We start from the raw sequence: 21,718 nt of genomic DNA, 5'->3' as shown, positions 1-21,718 counted from the left end.
TTTCTCAAACGAGAATAGTTAAAAATTTCAAAAATATTTGTGCTTTTTGTCAGCAGCCAATGATTCCTGAGGCTAAGGCTTACATTTAACAAGCCAGGATCAAGGTAGTTCAGTTAAACAATGTTTTTCCCTTTTGGTGGATTTAAAGAGGAGTGTTTTCATACAAACATTTGAAAGTGGCCAACACTGGGAGACAACAGCACACAAAATAATAAGTATACCCTAATCTTCTTAAAGTCAAACATGTCTTTGCAGAAATAATAACAGGAAAACTGCACCAGTGACAAAACAAGTATCTATAGCATTAGTGTACTTATCACAGTGACAGTCTCTCCAGCACAGTATTTAGCAAACAATACTGGCACTGCTCGAGTTTATTTTATTTATTTTATTTAACCTTTATTTAACCAGGAATAGACTAATTGAGATTAAAAATCTCTTTTACAAGAGTGTCCTGGCCAAGACAGGCAGCAGCATAGACATACATACACACAAAGACAAAATGGACATAATCATTTAAAGTGTAACTAAACCCCTAGGTTTTGGCTGAGGTGCATCTAGGCTGGAAATTCAAAAAATGCCTTGATTGTGGGCGGGGCTCCAGGAGCAGTTAAGACACGTCCAGTCACTCTGTGCAGCCTCCAACAGAGGCCCCCCCCCCTCCCACACCACCACCACTACCACCACTACCACCACTACACACGCAAAAACACACACAGAGGGGCGGGGCGAACAGTGGTGGCTCGTGATGTAAGCTGCCTCCAAAACTCATCGGCCTCCATCTCAGCCAATAGCAAAATTTGATTGTAATAGCCGGGTTTCAACCCATAGAGGGCAGTCACTCTTACATTTTTACAACAAAATACACCAAATTGAAATACTTTGACTAAAATGTCAAGAGTTGGACCAGAATGCATCACCAACACTACTTCATACCCAAATACATTTGTTTTCAGCAGAAAAAAGTGGTTTGAGGGTTGAGTTAGTTACACTTTAAATTCATGTTTCGTATAAGAAAACTGTTATATTTAAGACTTGACCGTGATGCTGCTTTGATAAAGTTGAAACAACTGTTGAGGACAGCACTGTAGCTGGAGATAATTTAATTAATTAATCAGTGTGAATGCGTCTTAAAACAGCTAACTGTTCAGCTATGGAAACTAACTTATTTAGTAGTTAACTTTTGATGGGAAGATCAATACATTTCCTTCAGTTGGAAGCAACATTGCACAACTTTGACAAGTGATCTCTCCCTTTCTGCCAAGTTGCTCCCTCACCTATACTTAACTTATTCATGTGTCTTCATAATGCAAAAAAACAACAACCTAATTATGATAAAAACAGTGTTTCTGAATCTTTAAATCTCAAAATTCACCTTAAGAGTTTCAAAAGCTGGGGGAAAATCTCATTACTTAAATTGATGTAAACAAACAAAGTGAATGCGAAGCCTGGCACTCAAAGAACAAAACAAACCTGACCCTCCAACACCTCCACTCACGCACACAAAAGCACTTCCTCCATAATCACCCAGGTGAAGGGCTAGTTATTATTTAAGTGTGAAAATGTGGCAACTCCTTGGGACTAGGCATTACTTTGTAAACACAATTTGCGAGTATAATGGGAGGGATCACCTCTGTAAAGAAGGGGGGATTAACTGTGTAGTCACCCACAATCAACAACAGCTAAAGCATTCAGTCAAAAGTCTAATTTAATTCTATTTTTTTCAATAAAATCTTGATACACACCACAGATACTTTATTCCTTCTAATGAGTAGGGTAAAACCATGGCTACACACTTGGCTAATAAATGGTATTTTTGATGCTTTTGTTCCATTCAGCACTACACTGTAATCAATAAGAGTGAAGGTTTATCATTAGTGGGTCAGCTGCTAAAACCCAAACTGAAATATTCAAGTAACTTTACGTAGCAGATCAACACGTTACAACTACGTTACTATGTGCTCGCAAAGACACCACGTAACTTAAAACAATTAAAACCAACTCCAGTTGCTTATTATCCTCTGTGGCACTTCTCTATTAATGCACAGAAATGTACAATACAGGTTAGTCGGTCGGTTTATGTCATTTCAAATACGGCGGCCACAATGGTAACCCTAGCAGCCTTCGTACTGGGAATTAACTACGTTAACTGGCTTTGTTTACCATCAGGGAACCATCAACCATTCAATCTGTTTGATGCACAATGTGACTAGCATTATTATCCCCAATATTTGTTTGATCTAGCTAAGCCGCTGGTCAAGAGCACCCGTGATGAAAATATTTGCAGGCTTGCAAAGCGTCCGTCCTTGGCCCCAGCAGGGGAGAGGCGAGCGGACATCATGGGAGAAGTTGTACAGAAAACGATGCTGTGTGTGCACGAGCAGTGAGCCCCGTCAAAGGAATAGTGTTATATGACTGCTTAACTGACACGAGAGCAATTCACTGCACCAAAATACACTTGAAATACATTGCAGAGAGGCGTTTAGATGACAGAAAGTGTCTGGGCATCGTTGTAGGTGGGCTATGCGTCGTGGGAGTGGAGTGAAAGCAATGCCAGCCATGTTTGCCAAGCTAGCCAGGCGGCTAAGTAGCATTTAGCTAGCATTAACGTTACCTCTTCCACTCGCATGTCAATGATCCGCTCCACTTCGTATACATCTTCTTCCTCGTCTTGTTCACTGTCCGCAGGCTCTACCTTATCAGTCTCAGCATCCATGGCTGCGGGTTGGTGCTGGTTTGCAAAAATTTAGCTATTCAAATTCAGCACTCCTTAAGGCCGCGTTGGTTGCTTGCTCACCGAGACAGGACGCTAGCGTACCTGGCCGTAGTTACTGCACTAGCGCCGCAGACCAGCTACCGCCCGCTCTTACAATGCTGCATTCACATGCTGCTCCCAGCCTCCCATTATTCTACTTCCAAGTCGTATTCACGCTATTCATCAATTTTTAGTTGCTGTGCTCGAAGTTTGTAAGGGGCAAAACTAATCCGTACATTACGGTACGTAGCATGTATCATATAACTGAAGTAATTCAGAAACACGCGATACTAATCACTACTAAATAGCGAACACCGGTATATTGTTTCAATCTCCGGGGTCTGATATGCATTTAATGCCCCTTTTTAGTTTCCGCTATAGACCGCTATATTGACTATTTGGATTATGTGACGACATTAGCCTAGTGTAATATCGATTTTCCGACGCGTGAATGCCAATACTACTGTGTATATTGTTTCAGATGTTGAAACCCAAAACTCCTATGTTTAGTAAAGGCAGCATGGACCCTCAGATTTTTACGTACCGAGCAATGTAAATATGGCGGACAGCTCAAAGCAGACAGTCAGAGCCAGAAGTCAAGAGATTAATCTGATACAACACTTTGACACGCATTTATAATTTAAAACAGCATTCGTGTTATAATCGCATGCATATGGCTACGTTTAAAACACAAAACTAACTCAAAATAAAGTTTTTGTTTAGCCAATAAAGGTGGGTGACATTAAATTTAACGATTTATGTGTATTCTGAATACCTTACCTTATATAGAGAACATTCAGTGTCCAGATATGTTTCAGATAAATAAATAGCATATTCAAAATATCAGGAAATGCATACTTGTGAAGTTAAATAGTTTGTTAGCAGTGACTTGCTCTGACAGCATTTAGTTTAGTTAAAACCTGCCTTAGAAAATTAAAATACTGACCTAACTAACATTTTGAATTGATAAATCATTTAAATTGACAATGCAAAGGACATCATACATCGTATATGTTCAGTTATTACCTGGATTTATTTAAACATGAACACACATACAACAAAATAAAATAATCAGGTGAAAAAAAATAGAGGGAAATATTTGCTTCACTCCAATAATGAGTAAGCGATCAGAAATTAAAATAACTATGACAGAGGCTAACTAGAACAGGCTGCACAAATAAATCATAACATTGCAGAAAATGAGTGCTCCAGTATCTTCGATTTATGGCATTTATTACCTCAGTCTGATTAGATTTTTCAGATTTATAACCTGAATTTTTAAAACTTGTATGAATGGCCATCTGGTGTTGTAGCTGTGGGTTTGACAGTGTGGCACAGCATCTTTAGTTCTCTCCCATCTCAGACACCAAAAATGATTCTGAGATCTGCCAGGGAGAGTTTGGTGAAGGTGCTTCCTGTTCCTGACAGCACATTCTGAGCCAGCTCCTTCTTCTTCACCTGCAGGGTGGAAATCTTCTCCTCCACTGTGCCTTCACACTCAAACCTGGAAACACACACACACACACACACACACCTATTTATTAACACAAATAAGCTAAATTATAATACACTAGAAAAAAGGCACCCCACAGCCTTTAGTAAATTTAACTAACAATGAAGATGAACACAGCTTAAGTTTTTGTACACTTTTTTTTACAGATGAATTTATAAGCCATCTTTAAAACATTTTTTTAAGTTTCTCATGATTCTTCACATTTGTTGTTTCACTTCCCTATATGGAAATTTGAAATTCTATTCTTCTATTCTGTCACTTAAGAGCTTAACCAATCTCAGTACTGTCCTTTCGCAACAATGTCGTATGATGGAATACTAATTAATAGTAGTAGCTACACACACACCCTGCTGTTTACCTGTGGATTGTGACATCTTTAGTTTGTCCAACTCTGTAGATTCTGTCACATGCCTGATCCTCCAAGGCTGGGTTCCTGTCAGAGTGTACACGGGTCAACCACTGTTATACTGAACATGTCAAATATTTCCTCCCTTTATTAATTTTAATTAAAGAAGTGTTTTTTGCCATATATATAGAGATGTGAAATTTAACAAGCATGTTTGAAGAAAGTTAAAGTGCACATTTTTGCTGAAAATTGCACTTGGAAACCCTGTAAAATGGTTATAATGTCTTTAAATAATGTCTTGTTAAACGTTCGATGGTAATAAGAGTTGAAAATGAAGCACTGAAATGGGATGAGGAGACAGTTGAAGTGTCAGTTAAAGGGAATTTCAGTTGAAGGTCAAAAAAAGAGCAATAGCAAGTACTTTAACAACAACAGCAAAACACAACAGCACAAAAGGAATAAAAATAGCAATAATTCAGACAAAGGACCTGCTGTTTGTACAGCTGGCTACATCAAGCAGAGGGAAGCAAACACCAGCAATTATACTCTCTTGGATTTGTGCATGTCAGTGTGCGCCTCACCAGTGCATGTCCATGAGAAAGAGGTGATTCCCTCCAATGAGATTGAGTCCAACCCCTCCGGCACAAAGAGAAACCAGCATCACCTTTGGCAAAAAATCAGAAAAATATATTTAGCATTACAATGGTCAAAATCCAGTTCTGAAGATTTACTCAGAGCAGTACTGTCGGAAATCTTAAGTGTTTTAAGTTGTGTGACCAAACAATGGAGTTAAAGGCATATTTCTTAACTTTTTCACTTTATAGATTTGAAAAAAATCTGTCAAGTGATTATTATTGAAAATACAGGCCTGTTATACATGTGTTAATGTACATTTCTAATGTATACAAACCTTAAACAGCAACAGGAGACATCACATTTTTATTAATGTTTTGTGTTTTTCATATATGTATTGAACTACTAAAAGGTTTTAGTCATGTATTTTGTTGACTAACTTCTGGGTGAGATTTACCTGAATTCCTTTAGAGTCGGTGTTGAATTCTTCGACAAGGTCCATGCGGCGTTTGGGGTTGACAGTCCCGTCAATAACACCATATTTCAGGCCCATCTGCCGCAGATGAACTGCAACAATTTGGAGCATGCTGGTCCACTGGGACACGATCACGCTACACATTACCAGAGAGAAGGATAACATGGATTACACATGTGATGGTAACATTTAAACTGGTATTTTGGGTCAATTAGGGTGACCACTTACAGGTTAACAGATGTTAGCACTTTACAGGTGAATTAATTTATAGTCCTTTAAAAGATCTTCCATAGCAGATGGAGACATTTCAACATCACAATTTTCATGAAAACTCTATCTGCTGAAGAAGATTGTGGGACAGTCGAGAGCTCCAGAACAGCTCCCGTGTGGACCTTGTGGTGAGACGGATTTAGCGTATATAGCGCATGCATGCACATATATATATATATATATATATATATATATATATATATATTTATATATATATATATATTTATATATATATATATATATATATATATATATATTTAAATGCTAAAATAGGTGACTGACTCCTTTCCTGTTGCCAGTAAACGATTTTGCGTTTTGTTTTATTTCTGGTGTATCATGCTTGACATCACAAACACACCACAAAACAGGAAACACTAAAGAGCAGCATGGTGCTCAATGACAATTTTATGTTGGTTACTTTTTTTTAAAATCAGTCTCTTGTCACCTCGATGCCAACTGAACAATGTTTGAGTGCTGCTTGAATATAAAACGGATTGAAATACATTTATGCGCTGAAGCCCAGAAGAAAATGGGCAACAGCATGCCCACCTGGGTGTCATGTTTCCATCTGATATATACCCGACTACTGCAGAGTCATTAGACCTAGGAATAAATGGCAACTGTACCCTTTCCCACTGATGACAAAAGCTAGATTTTAGTGGATGTTGGTTTTCATGACCAGTGAGAAAGGGGGTCAAGATTGCTAAATTATCTGGATGAAAAGAATGTTAATTTTTCGCTGCAACAATAAGAAATAAGTCAAACTGAGGCAGATTTAGAACATAACTGAAAGAAAAACTGTTGAGGTGACTGTGAGACTTTGATATTTTACCTTTTCTGATCATCACTCCTTTGTTTGATTGCCTTCAGCTCGGAGACAATAGCAGAAATCTGGAAAATTGAGGTAGAGGAATTAGTCCATTTGTGTTTAAAATTAACATCTTTAACAGCAGCGATACAGGAAAATTTGAAGATCACACCCTGTCCCGTCAAAAACAGAAAAACAACGTTTTCTCACCAGAAATGTAGATTTCCCTGGGCTCCTGACAAAGACAGATTTTAACCTATGACTTATAAAAGTAACTAAGATACTGTTACTGTATGTGCAGTATTACTTCTTCTCATCTAGACTTTTCTAAGATGTGTAGTGGGGAGAGAGAGGCTAAACCATGGTTATCCAACTCCTGTAAACAACCTGTTACACTTACTGACCTCCACAGAGACCTCTAAAAACCACAGTTCTGATACAACCATTTTATAACCTGCACAGAAAGAGAGTAGTCTCTCTAGTCACAGTAGAATACAAACAGCCTGCAGGACACATTCTCACATTCAGGGGGTAATGGTGGTGTTATGGTGCTGAGAACAACGGTTGCCCACCTTGCTGCTCTCACTGGTTTCCTCAAACAGCTTAGAGGGGAAGCGGGTGCCATTAAGGGCCACAGTGTCTTTCGGGTCAGGGCCCGATGACGAGGGGTTGGAGGAGAGTGACAGAGCGCTGAGCTGCTCCTCCAGAGACAAGACGATCCCATCACCCTGCAGCTCCGAGGAGTCAAGAGTCTGAGCAGAGATGGGACGAGAGACAGAAGGAAATCAGTGCTTGTGTTGGTCTTTGTGTGTATTTATGTGTGTGAGAATGTCAAACCCAGTGAGCCTTGTCAGAGCATGTGAGTGTGTGTGTACCTTCTTAAGGAGAGAGATGTGACAGCAGCACTGTCGGAGGCGCAGCAACAGAGACAGGATGTGGACGGTGCTAGACGCCTGTTGAGGCTGCTGGGAACTCGACACAGCAGGGTCAGCCTGCGACACACCAAACTCTTGGGCCACTGGGGAGGGAAGACACACAGGCCTTTAATTACACACACCAATTAGTTATAACAATACTGATTGCAAACCAGATTTGTCTTAAAAGCACAGAATCTCAATCAAAACAAAAGATGAAAAGAGGTCTTTCGTGTCAGCAGCTGTCAGATGTGGCCTGGATCCAGAGCACCTTTCAGCTTTAAATCATGTTTCAAATGCAATATTTTAGTGTTATTCATTTTTATTGTGTCCTGTGAATACAATGTCTCTATTGTTTGTTGTTTGTATGAGTTGATTTGGTTGCAAATTAGTTTCTTCATTAGGGATTGATGACGCTGTCTAACCTAATCTAAATTATTCTTTGTGTGATAATTTCTCAACAAAATATAATTCATGTGCTTGTAAAGCATGTTTGTCTGTGCTCAAATTGTCAAAAAGCGTTCTCAGGACTGAGGCACCAATATTATTCCATATAATCATAGCCACACCTCTCACAATATGGGGGCAGAATTCATGACAAACTGCCTGATGAAGACTATAAAAATCAACCATCTAATATCTCACCTTTGTCAAAGGGATTACAACTGGATTTGTTTCCCTTGCTCACATCATTTCCTTCATGCCTCTTCAGGTAGTTCTGCAGAGTAGATCTAGAGGAAAAGAGCAAATCACCAGTCTAGTGTCATTTTATATGTTATTAATGATCCATCGGCTGTATCCAGTTAGACGTAACGGCATCCCGTCTCTTTTTTAAGCAGTTACACACATTTAGACATCGGAGCTGTCGTAAGCATCCTTGATGGTAGTCAGAGTCTAGTTCAGTAGGAAACACTGGTTAGTCTTTAATTAATTCCTAGCATTTTTCCCCCCACACACTTAATGGAAAACATCATGGAAATGGACAAAAGAAAAAAAAGGTTGTGAAGTTGGTGCAAAAATGCAAACAACACTAGATAAAATCAGAAATTCCCCCCCAAAAATCTTAATAATCATTTATCATCAATGAGTACACTGTAAAAGACAAACAAAGGATATGGGAGATGATTTCTCATAAATCTGTTTGTATTGAAAAATATGACAGGTTGTTATGTTACCTGGATTGGGCAAAGACCACATCATACACAGCCTGTTCATCCTTGGACAGTTTGAGTCGATGCACCTCGAGGGTCCGATCAGGAAGAGACACCTGAAACATTCAACATTTCACTTTAGCCTGGATCCACAGTGAGTGTTGATGTTTGAATCAGAGAACACCTCAGCTGTAGATTGCAAAGAGTCGGATCTTTTTGTCTGAACAAACCAGCCGCAAATTTTCTATGTGGCCCTCAATGTCATGCTGCCATCCAAGGTGTGTGTGCGTCCCTACCAGTGGTTTTCCTGTGGAGTCCAGCTGGTCTTTGGTCCGTCGGAGAAGAAGACTCCTTGTCAGGAGGTTGAGTCTCTCTCTGCCTCTGTTAGAGCCGTTGTCCACCTGAGCTTTCCACAGTTTGTACTCATCAAACGGAGAACAACGCAGAAACCTGAAAGACAGACGGAGACAGACAGTGAGGAAACACAGTCGCATTTAAATGAATCGTGGACTTCACTTGACAATGAAGAGGTCAGTAGATTCAAAAACCACTTCAGGGTCAGAGACCTTTTTCTGTGCATTACCAGAGAAAAGCACTATTTCACTCAACAATATTTTTTTCTGCAATGGAACAAGATGTCAACTCAGAACAGTCTTCAAGCTTCTCAAAGTGCTGAATAGATATAAATATTTAAAGTTGAACCTTTTCTTTCTCTAACTGAAAAGTTGGTTAGCGCCAACAAGGTGGTGATTTTGTTCCTGTATGTTTGGTTGTTAGTCTGATATTTCAGAGGCGAGTCCTAAACGGATTTCAGTGGTCTCTAAAGTTGAGGTTAATCTATAACGCCATCTTGTGGCCACTTATAAAGCACTTTTCACTTTTTAACTCCTGATCAGCAATGAAAAGCTTATTTTTCCCCTAGTTTAAATATGAAGATGGAGCCATCAGATAAAGTCATGAAAATTTCCACCTTAATGGATTATAAATTGATTATCTGAATGTTTATTATTTACTCTAACCAGTTTCTATGGTTTAGTTTATTCTATTATATTCTCCATTTCAGTTTTTGCCGTTTACATTGATATGCAGTGCATCTCTCATAAACAACATTTGCATAAAAAGTCATCACAAATCTTCCTGTTGTAATTTAAAATTCTTTAACATACATTAAGGTCAATTGAAATAGGGCAAAACCCGACACATCCATCCTGCAAACAAAACGTAAGGAGCGTCTCTACCAGGTAAGATTTTTAAAACTCTTGCATTCACTGTGTTTTTGTCTTACTTGAGCAGTGAGTACATGTCCAGCAGGTTGTTCTGGATGGGTGTGCCAGTGACAGCCCAGCGGGCACGAGCCCTCAGCTTACACACAGCCATGGACGTCTGCACTTTTGGGTTCTTGATGTTATGGCCTTCGTCCAGAACCACCCGGGCCCAGGCCACTCTCAGAAGAGGAGCCGAGTGTGGTGGCTGAGGGGAAAAAACATGAGATGAAGAAGTTTGAGTTATTAGTTTTGGTGCCAAAGATCATTTATCATTTTTCACATCTTACAAGAATAATTTTAAGATACAGCACTGAAACTGATAAAATGTGGTTTTATGTCATGAATAAATATTTCTCACCACATCATCAGCATCTTTGGTGGGTTTCTCAGCCTCCTCCTTTTGGACTGGGATCTCTTTAGAGACCAAACTGTATGTGGTCACCACCACATCATAATCTGCCAGCCTGAGGGACAGAAAGAGAACACTTAATTCAGTTTGATTGCGTTTGCTTTAACAATCCTCTAAACTCGAATAGAATGACAGAATGAGTGGGGATGATATTGAAAAGGTCCAATCTGTAAGAATTCCCAACTTATGAAATGATCAGGCTGTGTTGTTATTTGATAAAATTCTTGAATAATACAAAAAGATTCTTTCTTGGGTCAATTGAGCGGTTATTTGTTGTGTGAAAAGCACAAACAGGAAGTGGGCTCTGCCTCAGCAAGAGAGATCAGTGGTGTTCAAAATTGCTTAGAAGGCAGACAAGTCAACAACAGACCTGTGTGCAATCTAGTGATGTTCCTTGTCTTTTTATGGCTTTTTTACAGCCGTTTTTAATATTCATTCAGACATAAAGGTAAACGAACCGAACACAAAACTACAACACAGGAGGCGTTCCTTTGTGCCTGGTTCAGACCAAAAAAAAATAGGGTGTCACTGCACGTTTAGTAACAGAGACACAGTGCAGAAAAGATAAAACAAGAGTGGTGTGTATGTGTGAATGGTTCCCTCACACTCTGGCACTTTTCTCGCGGTTGGGGCCGTGGTACAGGTACACAGTCAGCTTGCCTGTCTTGACATGTCTTTCAATCTCTCTCTTCCAGTGGTGAATCAGCGAGGCCGGGCAGATGATCAGGGTGCCTTTAGAAACCACCAGGCTAGAGTCTGGATGATCAACAAACAAACAGAAATTAATCAAAATGTGCATACTGAATAATCAATTTAAGTCTGACCTCCAGAATTGAGACAAAAAGGGAGGTTTCGATCCAATTTAAATCTGAATTGCATGCACACAGATTACAACGCTGTCATTTATTAGACAAACTGAACGGAGTGGGAAGAGGTTATATTTACCAGTTTTGGAGATCCAACCCTCCAGCTTCTTCTCTTCCTTCTTTTCATCTTCCTCTTTTGCCTTCTTCTTCTTGGCCAGTATGAGAGAAATCATGGTCAGGGTTTTCCCCAGACCCATGTCATCCGCTTAATCCAAAAAAGAGCGACAAGAACAAGAAGGAGAAGCAAAGAAAAAACATTTAATTTGAAGCCTCTAAAACAACAGTTACCTCTATCTCATATTCCTTAAGATTTGTCATCTGTTTTTGTTGTAATCTTTTTTAATAACAATCATGTAAAAAACATTTTTAAAAAATAAAAAAAAATATAAAAGGTGAACATACCCAGAATTCCTCCACAGGGATTCTGGGCTTCTCTCCAGAGCAGCCAGGCTAAAGCTCTCCTCTGATGGGCCAAGAGCGTCACCTGATCAACCAAGAGGACAATGTCGTTATCAGAGTAACATAGTAGACCAATCTAAAGAATAAGTAGAAGCTCTGATTTCATAACCAATTGTCAAGTGAAAATAAAATAAACATTTCTTAGAACGTCTTCCTAAATATAGCAAATACACTATGGTCAAAAGTAAGTGGACACCCAAAGGTTACACCCATATAGATTATTCAACATCTCATTCCAAAACTATGAGCATCAATCTGCTGCACAGCTCAGCTCCAGGTCAGGTTACATACCAGCCTGAATGAATGGGTGTCCACATATTTTTTATTTTAAAAACATATTAGAATGAACAATGGATGCGTCATTTCCTCATTAGTAGTTTCAAATATTCTAAGTGAGGGCCTGATGAAAACCAGACTAGTGACTGAAGGAGTATCTAACCTTGATGCCTTTGGGGTCTGGAACCTCGGCCTCAGGGTCAGGGCAAGACTCCAGGGATTTGTGGAGATGGTCGATGGCCTCGCAGGTGGCATTTTTCACCGCCAGCAGACGGTCATCAGTCATCCTGCCACCGTAAAAAGCCTGGGCCTGTGGATTCGCTGGAAAGATGAATGACTGAGAGTTAAGGGGTTTGCATGACTGATAAATGAAAGAAAAAAAAAATCAGTCAGGACAAAAATAAACATAAAATGTTAAAATAAAAAAATAATTAAAAAACAGAATCACAGGGGAAATAGAGATGCTGGAAAGTGAGGATAGCCACCTCCTGCAACAGGCTAGCTAGCTTAAAATAAAACTGGAAAGGCCAGACAGAGTTACAGAAATGTCTCCACGTACGGCCTACCTCCATACATCTGGGTATAACCCTGGCTCAGCTGGAGCCCCAGGGAGCTGCTGGAGGCCTGGTGTTGGGAGAGCCCTGGGACAGGCGGGGCCGGGAGCAGGATGGTGTCGCCCTGCCGGCTGAATGGGTTAACTTGGCTGCTACCCGCACTAGCATCACCGCTTTTCTGTCCAACCTGGGACTCTGAAAGTGATTTGTACATTACAGCTGTAACATTAGTGTTAATTCTCAAATAAGCGCTTTATGTTAATGAATTAAGATCATGCATTCATTTCTCCAACATCTATATATAATCTCCCTACTGCACAGTGAGTAAGTTACCTGGCTGAGAAGCAACAGTGAGGCTCAGAGACTCCAGTGCATCCTCCAGCTCTTTGACCTGAGTCCTCAGCCTCTCCCCTTTATCTGGCAGAGCCGCCACATTCACCACAGACAGAGTGGCCTTAACAGGAGAGGATATTAATGTGATGAGAGGACAGACAGAGATACAGATTAAAATGGATTTATAGAAATGACAACCTAACTCTAAGGAGAATATCTGTTTCATTCGTTTGAAAGTCAAAGAATCAAGTTTGTGCCATATTTTCTGCTGCTATGGTCTGTAGTACTAAACACTGTAGACTGTTTAGGCTTCTAAAATGTTTCAATAATAAATCAGCATCACTTGTTCTACATTTTAGGTGGCTGAGAGAATAAAACTCCCTCCTTGTCTACAAAGTCAGAGACAAGGTTAAGGCAGTGATACATCATTTCAACGTGTTGTCACAATGTTTTCTTTCTTGTTTTTTTTAAGACACAGGCCTGTTGTGGTCTCAAATGTCAGAAAGCACAGCATTCAGTTTGACAGTTTTGGAGCTAAACTATGTGATTAGTTCATTGGTGGAGGAGAAGAATAGAGCAATATTCTGATTTTGATTTAATGGTGTACACTAGAAATACATCATCATCATAAGTATGTGCACATTTCCACCTGAACCAAGGGATGATGTAATAGCAGTAACAGGATGATTAAATGAATTTCACATAAATATAAACCATGACGTTGATATTTATGTAACATTTATGTCACTGTGGAGACACCATTTCTGTTGCTATACATCAGATGGGTCACTTTCTGTATATATGTAGGTAGGGGCCCAAATCGATAGCTGGCACACCCATGTGGCACGAGTCTAAGAAAGAATCCATCAAAAATCCATCAGCGCCTTCATTTCTTATGAAGACTCAGAGTTTTTGGCATATGGAAGAGTATTGTGTCCATTTTTTAATCGAGCTACCATAGAGTCAGATGGCAAATGAGGTATATTATGAGATTTTACTGCTTGTTTATCATCATTCAACTAAGCAATAAAAATGTTCTCTATGTGTCTGCTACATCAGTTACTCCCAGTTTTCCATCAGATTGCAGGAGACAGGACACAAGACTGTGGCACTGGAGTCCAACATTACATCAGCGTGGTCCATCTTATCAGCTGATTTTAGCTCATCACAAATTTATTTAGGTGTTTATGTGCTGACAGATCACAAGAAACTGCAGCAAAGAAAGGCTGAAGATATGTTTGAGGTGCATATCTTTGATCAGAATTCTTTATAACAATATTACCATAAGCCTAAAAATCCAGTATTTTTATCCAGATCAAATTGTTCCCAAAAAACAGGCCAAATCTGGCCAAACAGTCAGTCATGTGTTTGGGTGTAGGGCTGTAACGATTCATCGAGTTACTCGAGTTACTCGATTACAAAAATTGGTCGAGGCAAAAACTCTGCCTCGAAGCGTCGTTAAATTCCTATGACGCGCAGGGATCTTGAATGTTCCACACGGACCGTTGTTACTACTGCGTAAAGTGCCGTACACGGACACAGAGAGCCATCGTCGGAGAGCCTGACGGAGAGCCTCTCCGGGCGCATGAAAGATTTTTTAAGTGTCCGTCACTCCGTCGAGGGGAAACGGAGACGGCAAGGGCTGTGATTGGTCCTCTAAACTCACGTCCTCACGCTGGTTCTCCAGCAGCCCGGGGGAGATTGCATTGCGTATCCGCCACCACGACGGAGAACTGCTAAGGCTCGAGATGACATGCCAGAGCAGAATCAGTTTGTGCGCGTTTAAAAAACGTAGATATGATATCTGCTTTACAGACAGTTGAGACCGACGTGACATGTTCTCTCTCTCTGTCTGTCTGTAAGTGTGTGTGCACGTGTGTTTGTTTACGTCGGTCCGGAGCTCCTCCCTTCGTAAAACAGAGCGGAGGAGAATTGTAGATGCGCGACGATGAAGAAATTATTAATTAAACGAACACGGTCCGGACCGGTTCTATAGGAAAAGTGACCTTAAATGACTTCTGTTGTGATTTGGTGCTATGTATAACATAAAATTATATATAACACAGCATGCGTGCACACACATAGGTTGCTAGGTTACCATAGCAAATAGGCCTATCCCAGAGATTATATATTATTTGTTAGTAGGTGGTTAGAAGGTGCAATCCCTTTTTGTAATGTTGTATAAGACAACACTAAGGCAAAATGGCCGTTACTATTTAAGTTTGTATTGATTCATAGTGTTACATGTTATACATGTTTTACAGTAAGTTGAAACTGTATTGTTATTTAATTGTTAGCACTTGCACTAAATGGGTAAATTGCAATAAAGTTTTGGAGCCAAATGTTTGAGTTGTAAGAAATACCTCTGTTTTTTAAAGAAATAAAAGCCAAATGGTTGATCATTTTACAGCCAAATCATTTTCGTCATGCATTATTTGTTTTGGTTGTTTAAAAATGCAAAAAAAAAAAATATATATATATATACGATTAATCGATTAATCGATCGATAAAGTGCTAGATTAATCGATTCCAAAAAGAATCGATAGCTACAGCCCTATTTGGGTGTGTCACTTACTTACCTTTTTCTGTTGGAGCTGAGCAGTGAGCAGGCTGTGCAGCCCTTTGGGATCTCCCTGCTGAGGTTTGACCTTAGACGCTGGCTGGAAGCCAGGGAAGGTGGTCAGGGTCTTTTGGACAGTAGAGGCAGGAGGAGTTTTCTGAGCAGCAGGTTTCACAGACACCAACACTACGTCGTCATCATCATCATTGTCTTGGTTGTTTTTGGTTTGAATGGACTCTGCGGATTGTGTTGGTTTGTTAGATGCGCTATCAGAGTCTCTGGAAGCATCAGTGCTACCACTCGGTGCAGATTTAGAGACACTGTCTTTTACAGTTTGTTCCACCCCACAGGTTTTACCATTGGCTGGTTTCTGGGTCGAGTCCTTGTGAGGATCCTGTGAGGTTTGATTTATTTTCTCAGGATGAGCATCCTTGACACTGGAGGAAGAAATTGTTTTCTCTCCTTCTCTCGCGTCAGTGTGGTTCTCTTTAATCTTGTCTTTCACCTTCTCTGTCACCTTTTCCACAGCGTTAGCCTTGGGACTTCTCCTCTCCTCATCCGAAACTCTCTTCTTTACCTTCATCCCTGCTGGAAGTTGTTTACCTCTGTAATTATCGGATGAATTCAGCTTGCCCTCCTCCTCATCTTTCTCTCCTGCACCTTTGCTCTTCACATTTTCTTTCTGATTACTTTCTCTTCCCCCTGCCTTGGGACTCGCCTCACTGTCTTTCTCCTCTCTTTTTTTCTCATCACCTCCATCACTCTGCATCCTTCTCCTCTCAGAGTCCTTGTCAGTCTTGCTGGGAGCCTTAAAAGGGTTTCGGGCAGGTGGTAGGCAGGAGGGCTGCAGCTGTGCATCAGACAGAGGGTTTCTCTTTTCTTTCTCTGGCTGCAATGGTGGAAGACAACAGACATTTTAAAAATGTTTGTAATTTTCCTTAAATGACCATCATAATATTTAAAGAATGGGGCTGCATGATATGGTAAAAAAATGTACTTAATTATTTTAACAGATACTGCGATTGTGAGATGATGGTGAGAATGACCATTTTTGTATCACAATTTTCACTTTCACTCTCTTGCATCTGGAGAACAAGAGTTGAAGGCCAGAACATCTCTGCAGCACTACCGTACTTCATTATAATGTTGTTTGTCACATAATTTACCTTTATCAAAAAACTGCAACTTTAGATGCATTTTGCAGCTCTGGTTAAAGATTAATTTTCTTTTGATCAACTAATTGATGGCTCGACTACTTGTTGCAGTTACATTGATTTTGCTTCTTGCTTAGACAGTGAAACATGGAGAGGTTAAAGAAAATAAGTTGAAAGGGGAGTAATGCGGCATTACATGCAACAAGGATTCCCGGATACACCAGAATTGGAGTCAAATCGCAAATTTTCTAAATATCCGATTATATCTCTACAGTAACCAATTACACAAACTTGTACTTAAAACTTGTAAATCTGACACTAACATATTTGGTCTCTGAAGAAAAGTTGGAATGATGAAAAAGAATTCAACATAAATTTGTGAACATGAGTGTGTGACGATTGAGAGTCGGAGAGATAAAAGTGTTGTCTACATATATCCAAGAACTAGTGAGTAACGACCCAAGGGCCTTCTGGCAGCAGGTTAACCAGCTTGGTGTTGGTAGTGAACGTCACCCGGAGATTCCCTGGGAGGTCTTGAGGCCTGATGGGACCGTACAGACTGATAAATATGCTGTTTTAGAAACCTGGAGATGTGAGTTTGCCAGCCTGTTCCAACTTAACAATCACAGTGACCCTTCCAGCAGAGTTAGAGTTACTGCATATGCACATAACCAGGGCTCCTTCATGAACCAGCAGATTACAGAGCATGAGATTATAAGGGTTCTACAAGCAGCTAAAAAAGGTAAAGCTTATGGATATGATGGGGTGCCAGTTGATGTATTGAAAAATGGTAACACACTGAATATTTTATATAGGCTTTTTAATTATTGTTTTTCAAATGGTGTGGTACCAGAGCTCTGGAAATATGGTATTATTAACCCTATCCCCAAAGCTGGGGGAAAAGATAACAGAATACCTCTTAATTACCGGGGAATCACTTTGACATCTTCTGTATATAAACTGTTTTGTTCTGTACTGTATAATCGTATTGCTGAATGGGCTGAGGCTAACAATATTATAGCAGACGAGCAAAATGGGTTTAGAAAGAAACGGAAGCTGCCTTGACCATATTGCTACTTTAACTACAATCATAGATACAAGGAAAAAGTTGAAGAAAGCTGGTTTTTGTTCTTTTATTGATTTTTCTAAAGCCTTTGATCATATAGACCGAAACATGCTCTGGAATAAGCTGTCTGCACTAGGCCTACATGGTAATATTTTTAGTAGTCTTATTGCTTTGTATGAAAATGTCAAATGTTGTGTTCGGGTTAATGGATGTCTCACAGATTGGTTCCCAGTTGAGATTGGAGTTAAACAAGGGTGCATCTTATCTCCCATTCTGTTTGCCATGTATATAAACGATCTGTCTTTAGCAATTAAGGCCTTAGGTAAAGGTGTCTCTATTGGTGATGAAAAAATATCCATACTGTTATATGCAGATGACATTGTTTTGATTTCTGAAACTGAGGAGGGGCTTCAGGAGATGCTCAATCTTGTCCATAGCTGGTGTCTGGACTGGAAATTGAACGTAAATCCCGATAAAACCAAAGTGGTGCACTTTAGAAATCCATCAATGCCCCTGTCTGAGTTTAGTTTCTCCTGCGGCTTGTTCTCCTTGGAAACAGCTAAAGAGTATAAATACCTGGGTTTGATGTTAACTGAATTTCTAGATTATAATAAAACTGTCAAGAATTTAGCAATGCATGCGAATAGAGCTCTAGGTGCTATCATAGCAAAATGTAAATGTATGGGTGGTTTCCCCTTTAAATGTTACACTAAACTTCCAGAAAAAAAAATTGCAGGTCTGCTCCAACTCTCACCTCTTTTAAATCAAGGCTGAAGACCTTTCTGTTTGCCACAGCCTTTCACTGAAGCAATTTTAAGTCTTTGAACTGCACTGTGACTTTTATTTTTTCTCTGTGACTTTTGTTTTCCTATTTCTTAACTTGTTTTAATGTTTTGTTTTAATGTCTATTTCTTAACTTGTTTTAATGTTTTGTTTAAATGTCTATTTCTCAACTTGTTTTAATGTTTTGTTTTAATGTATCTTAAATGTTTTACTGTAATTGTATGCGCCTGTAAAGCACTTTGAGTTGCCCTGTGTCTGAATTGTGCTATACAAATAAACTTGCCTTGCCTTGCCTTGCCTAAACTGTTTGAATCCCTGGTCCTGCCTATTCTGACCTATGCTGCTGCTGTCTGGGGTTACAAAAGTTATTCTACTGTTAATGCTGTGTTTAATCGGGCATGTAGATTTTACCTAGGTGTGGGTAAATACACCCCAAATGCTGCTATACAGGGTGATATGGGTTGGAAAACTCCATGGCAACATCAGTGGTCTTGCATCTTTAAAAACTGGCAAAGACTCTGTGGTATGCCTGATAACCGATTATGTAAACGTGTTTTTCAGTGGGCGGCTCATTTGACAAATGTAAAAAATTATGTGCAAATGGTAAAACGATTTTTTGGTTCTATGAATTTATCTCATCTCGCTCGTACAGATATGGTTTACTCAAGTAACGATCTTAAATGTTTTGATATGGCAGTGTCAAAGGCAGACGAGGAATCATGGCTACAGTTAATAAACAAATCAGAAGGGAATAAATTACGCACTTACTGCCTATTTAAGGGTGCATTTGAGACAGAGCCGTATGTAAAAAATATATTATCAAGACAACTTAGAAGTGCCCTTGCTAAATTTAGATGTGGAGTTGCTCCTTTAGCAATAGAAACTGGTAGATATACGAACATCCCAGTGGAGAGACGCTACTGTACTTTATGTGATACTGGCTCCATTGAATCAGAAGCCCATGTTCTTTTACACTGTGTTATTTATATGGACATTCGCGCTGAACTATTTAGTACACTTTCTAAGTATGTTAATTTTAATGATCTTGATGATACAAATAAATTGTGTGTCATTTTAGCTGGTAAACATTGCATCAAGGAATGTGCCAAAGCCTGCCACCTCATCCTTCATAGAAGATTGTTTTTCATGAATTCCAGTTTATAAAACAACTGCCTTGTGTTTTTGTCTGTATGGTACCATAATGAACGTTTTTACGTATCTTTTTCATGACTTTTTATTTTTAGTTGGTGTCTCACAACTCTTTTTTGAGTGGTCCCCAACATTTTTAATTTTGTAAAGGGGGGGGTTATCTATAAAATGAAAACTGTATTTTTATATTGCCTATGTATTTTTAATGTGTGTTGTGGAGTGACACCGAAATAAAGTTTATCTATCTATCTATCTATAATGAGTCCCAGGTCTGGCTGGTGCCAACGGTATAGAAATAAAAGGTGTGTATGGTGTCTTACTGCAGTCCAAGGCACGTATCCACACCACCTCTGGCCGGCTTTTTTCCCCACAACACAGCGGTAGAACAACCTGGAAAAAGAGAACAACTCAGAATTAGAGGTCCGATACAAGCAACCAGGTGTGTGGTCACATCGAAACAGGTATCTTATTCAAGTGGCTAATATACATGTAAAGCTGCCAACAGGAATGTTCATGGTTCAAGGTTCAAGGTATCTTTACTGTCCCTGCAGGTAAATTGGTCAGCAGCCAGGATCACACAAAAACATACAAAACACAGCGACACTGGTGGACAAACAACAAACAACAGGACACAGTGGACAGAACCGTTTAGTAGGGGTTCACTCAGCATCCAAGTCAAAGCACCAGACAACAAGCAAGCTATGCAAAATGAGCTAACAACAGTTTAATACTATATACCGTTCAGTCAAGTTTCATCACATGTATACAAAAAGAAAAACCCTTTTTGTTTTGGACCACAACACAATCCACCTGCACACCCACCTGTAGCTCTCCTGCTGCTGAATGTAGGTGAGAGCTTGAAGTTCCACCATTGAGTCTGCATGATGGAGGCAGTGGGATGGTGGGACACTGGAGGAGATGACAATAATAATAATGATGATGATAATGCAGATCAAAAACACGATGATAAGTCAGTCAAAAACTTCCAAACCCAAAAGGGGGAGAAGAAATGTAAAATTTGCCAAACAAATGAACTAGTATGCCATTAAATAACAACAGGTTAAAATCACATTTTCTTTTTACAATAGCAATAGACAGAATCAGACCCAGTGTGTATAAAATAATGGCTAATATGAGTGGAATAAGATTGGATACGATGAATGAAAGCAACATCAGTATGTGCCAAAGAGACAGTTAAGGCTTTGGCAAACCAAACGTATGAAACTGTATATATTACATAAGCTAACAAATTTAAAAAGAGGTTTCAGGTGTTTAGCTATAAGAGAGCAGTCTCATGCATCTCTACTTTCAGGTACTAGATTGTGGGACAGTACTAGGTTGGACTTCCTAAGGCTGCTTTAGTGTGGGAACCTATAGATTTTCACAATAATGAGGATCTATAATCCATGTCACTGCTGTGATAGGCAATAGGATCCACCCTCGCCTTTGACATACTCTCTATAACGTCTGGGGGGGGGGGGGACAGAAACAGGGAATCATTGTGGAAATGATGTAAATACCTGGCCAGCTGACTGAAATCACAGCCTTGCCTGTCAACGCATACGTAGAAGCTTTTGCCTTTATTTGGTCCATCTTTTACGCCCGTTTTTAGCATACACAGGCTGCCTGTATGGGGATATAGAGAACAAGGTATTTAGTGGATCACATATACTTTCTACTCACTGCAAGTTAGCTAGGGAACGTACGGGATTAATATGTTTGGCTAAATCAAAAGTGGAAATGACCATGGAGAGAAACTGCCTTGTCATGCACATAAAAAAGGAATAACACGCAAATGTGACCTCTGGAAACTCAACACAATATCTGAGTTTCTATTTAACAGCAAACTATAGAATATCATTAAGTTAGTGCGACTTACCGTGGACATTACATAAAGTCTTTTCCATTGTTCCTACAGTTAGTTCAGTCAGTGTCAGTTGCTATAACGTGGAATTCAGTATTTTCGTATCAACCAATCACAACCGTCAGAAAATACATCCGGTGCGTATATTTTCAGTATAGTAGTTCTTGTCCAAATT

General features: G+C 39.6%; 2 protein-coding genes across 4 annotated transcripts in view; both read right to left on the bottom strand.

The window, feature by feature from the left end:
- mphosph8 (M-phase phosphoprotein 8) overlaps positions 1–2,935 on the bottom strand; it is a 34,917-nt gene extending 31,982 nt beyond the window's left edge. The window contains exon 1 of one of the 3 annotated variants that reach the window (XM_084362960.1): positions 2,615–2,935. In XM_084362960.1, coding sequence (XP_084219086.1) covers positions 2,615–2,716 — 102 coding nt within the window. In that variant the 5' untranslated portion in view covers positions 2,717–2,935. The remainder of the gene's footprint in view (positions 1–2,614) is intronic. The other 2 variants (XM_084362961.1, XM_084362962.1) reach the window with 2 other exon arrangements.
- Positions 2,936–3,765: 830 nt separating this feature from the next.
- On the bottom strand, positions 3,766–21,662 carry ttf2 (transcription termination factor, RNA polymerase II). Its single transcript, XM_084363082.1, has 23 exons — positions 21,559–21,662; positions 21,200–21,305; positions 20,502–20,588; positions 20,000–20,069; positions 15,547–16,416; positions 12,968–13,088; positions 12,647–12,829; positions 12,244–12,401; positions 11,748–11,829; positions 11,425–11,550; positions 11,085–11,235; positions 10,429–10,534; positions 10,091–10,275; positions 9,102–9,255; positions 8,830–8,921; positions 8,300–8,385; positions 7,616–7,758; positions 7,313–7,492; positions 6,765–6,823; positions 5,645–5,798; positions 5,196–5,278; positions 4,627–4,701; positions 3,766–4,259 (listed from the first exon to the last, which is right to left on the bottom strand). The coding sequence occupies exons 1-23, from the start codon at positions 21,584–21,586 to the stop codon at positions 4,115–4,117; spliced, it is 3,444 nt and encodes a 1,147-aa protein (XP_084219208.1). The 5' UTR covers positions 21,587–21,662; the 3' UTR covers positions 3,766–4,114.
- Between the last annotated feature and the right edge of the window lie 56 nt (positions 21,663–21,718).

This window comes from Pagrus pagrus, assembly GCF_965226575.1.
Source record: "Pagrus pagrus genome assembly, chromosome: 9".
NCBI lineage: Eukaryota > Metazoa > Chordata > Actinopteri > Spariformes > Sparidae > Pagrus > Pagrus pagrus.
This window is presented reverse-complemented; position numbering and strand designations above follow the sequence as displayed.

Bases quoted from the DNA above. Each gene is read 5' to 3' on its own strand.
- ttf2 (XM_084363082.1), bottom strand. From the start codon at position 21,586: ATGGAAAAGACTTTATGTAATGTCCACG. The intron at 16,417-19,999 runs GTAAGACACCAT...CCACCATTGCAG, and splicing joins GATACGTGCCTTGGACTGCA to CCAGAGAAAGAAAAGAGAAA. The intron at 12,402-12,646 runs GTAGGCCGTACG...TCATCTTTCCAG, and splicing joins TTATACCCAGATGTATGGAG to CGAATCCACAGGCCCAGGCT.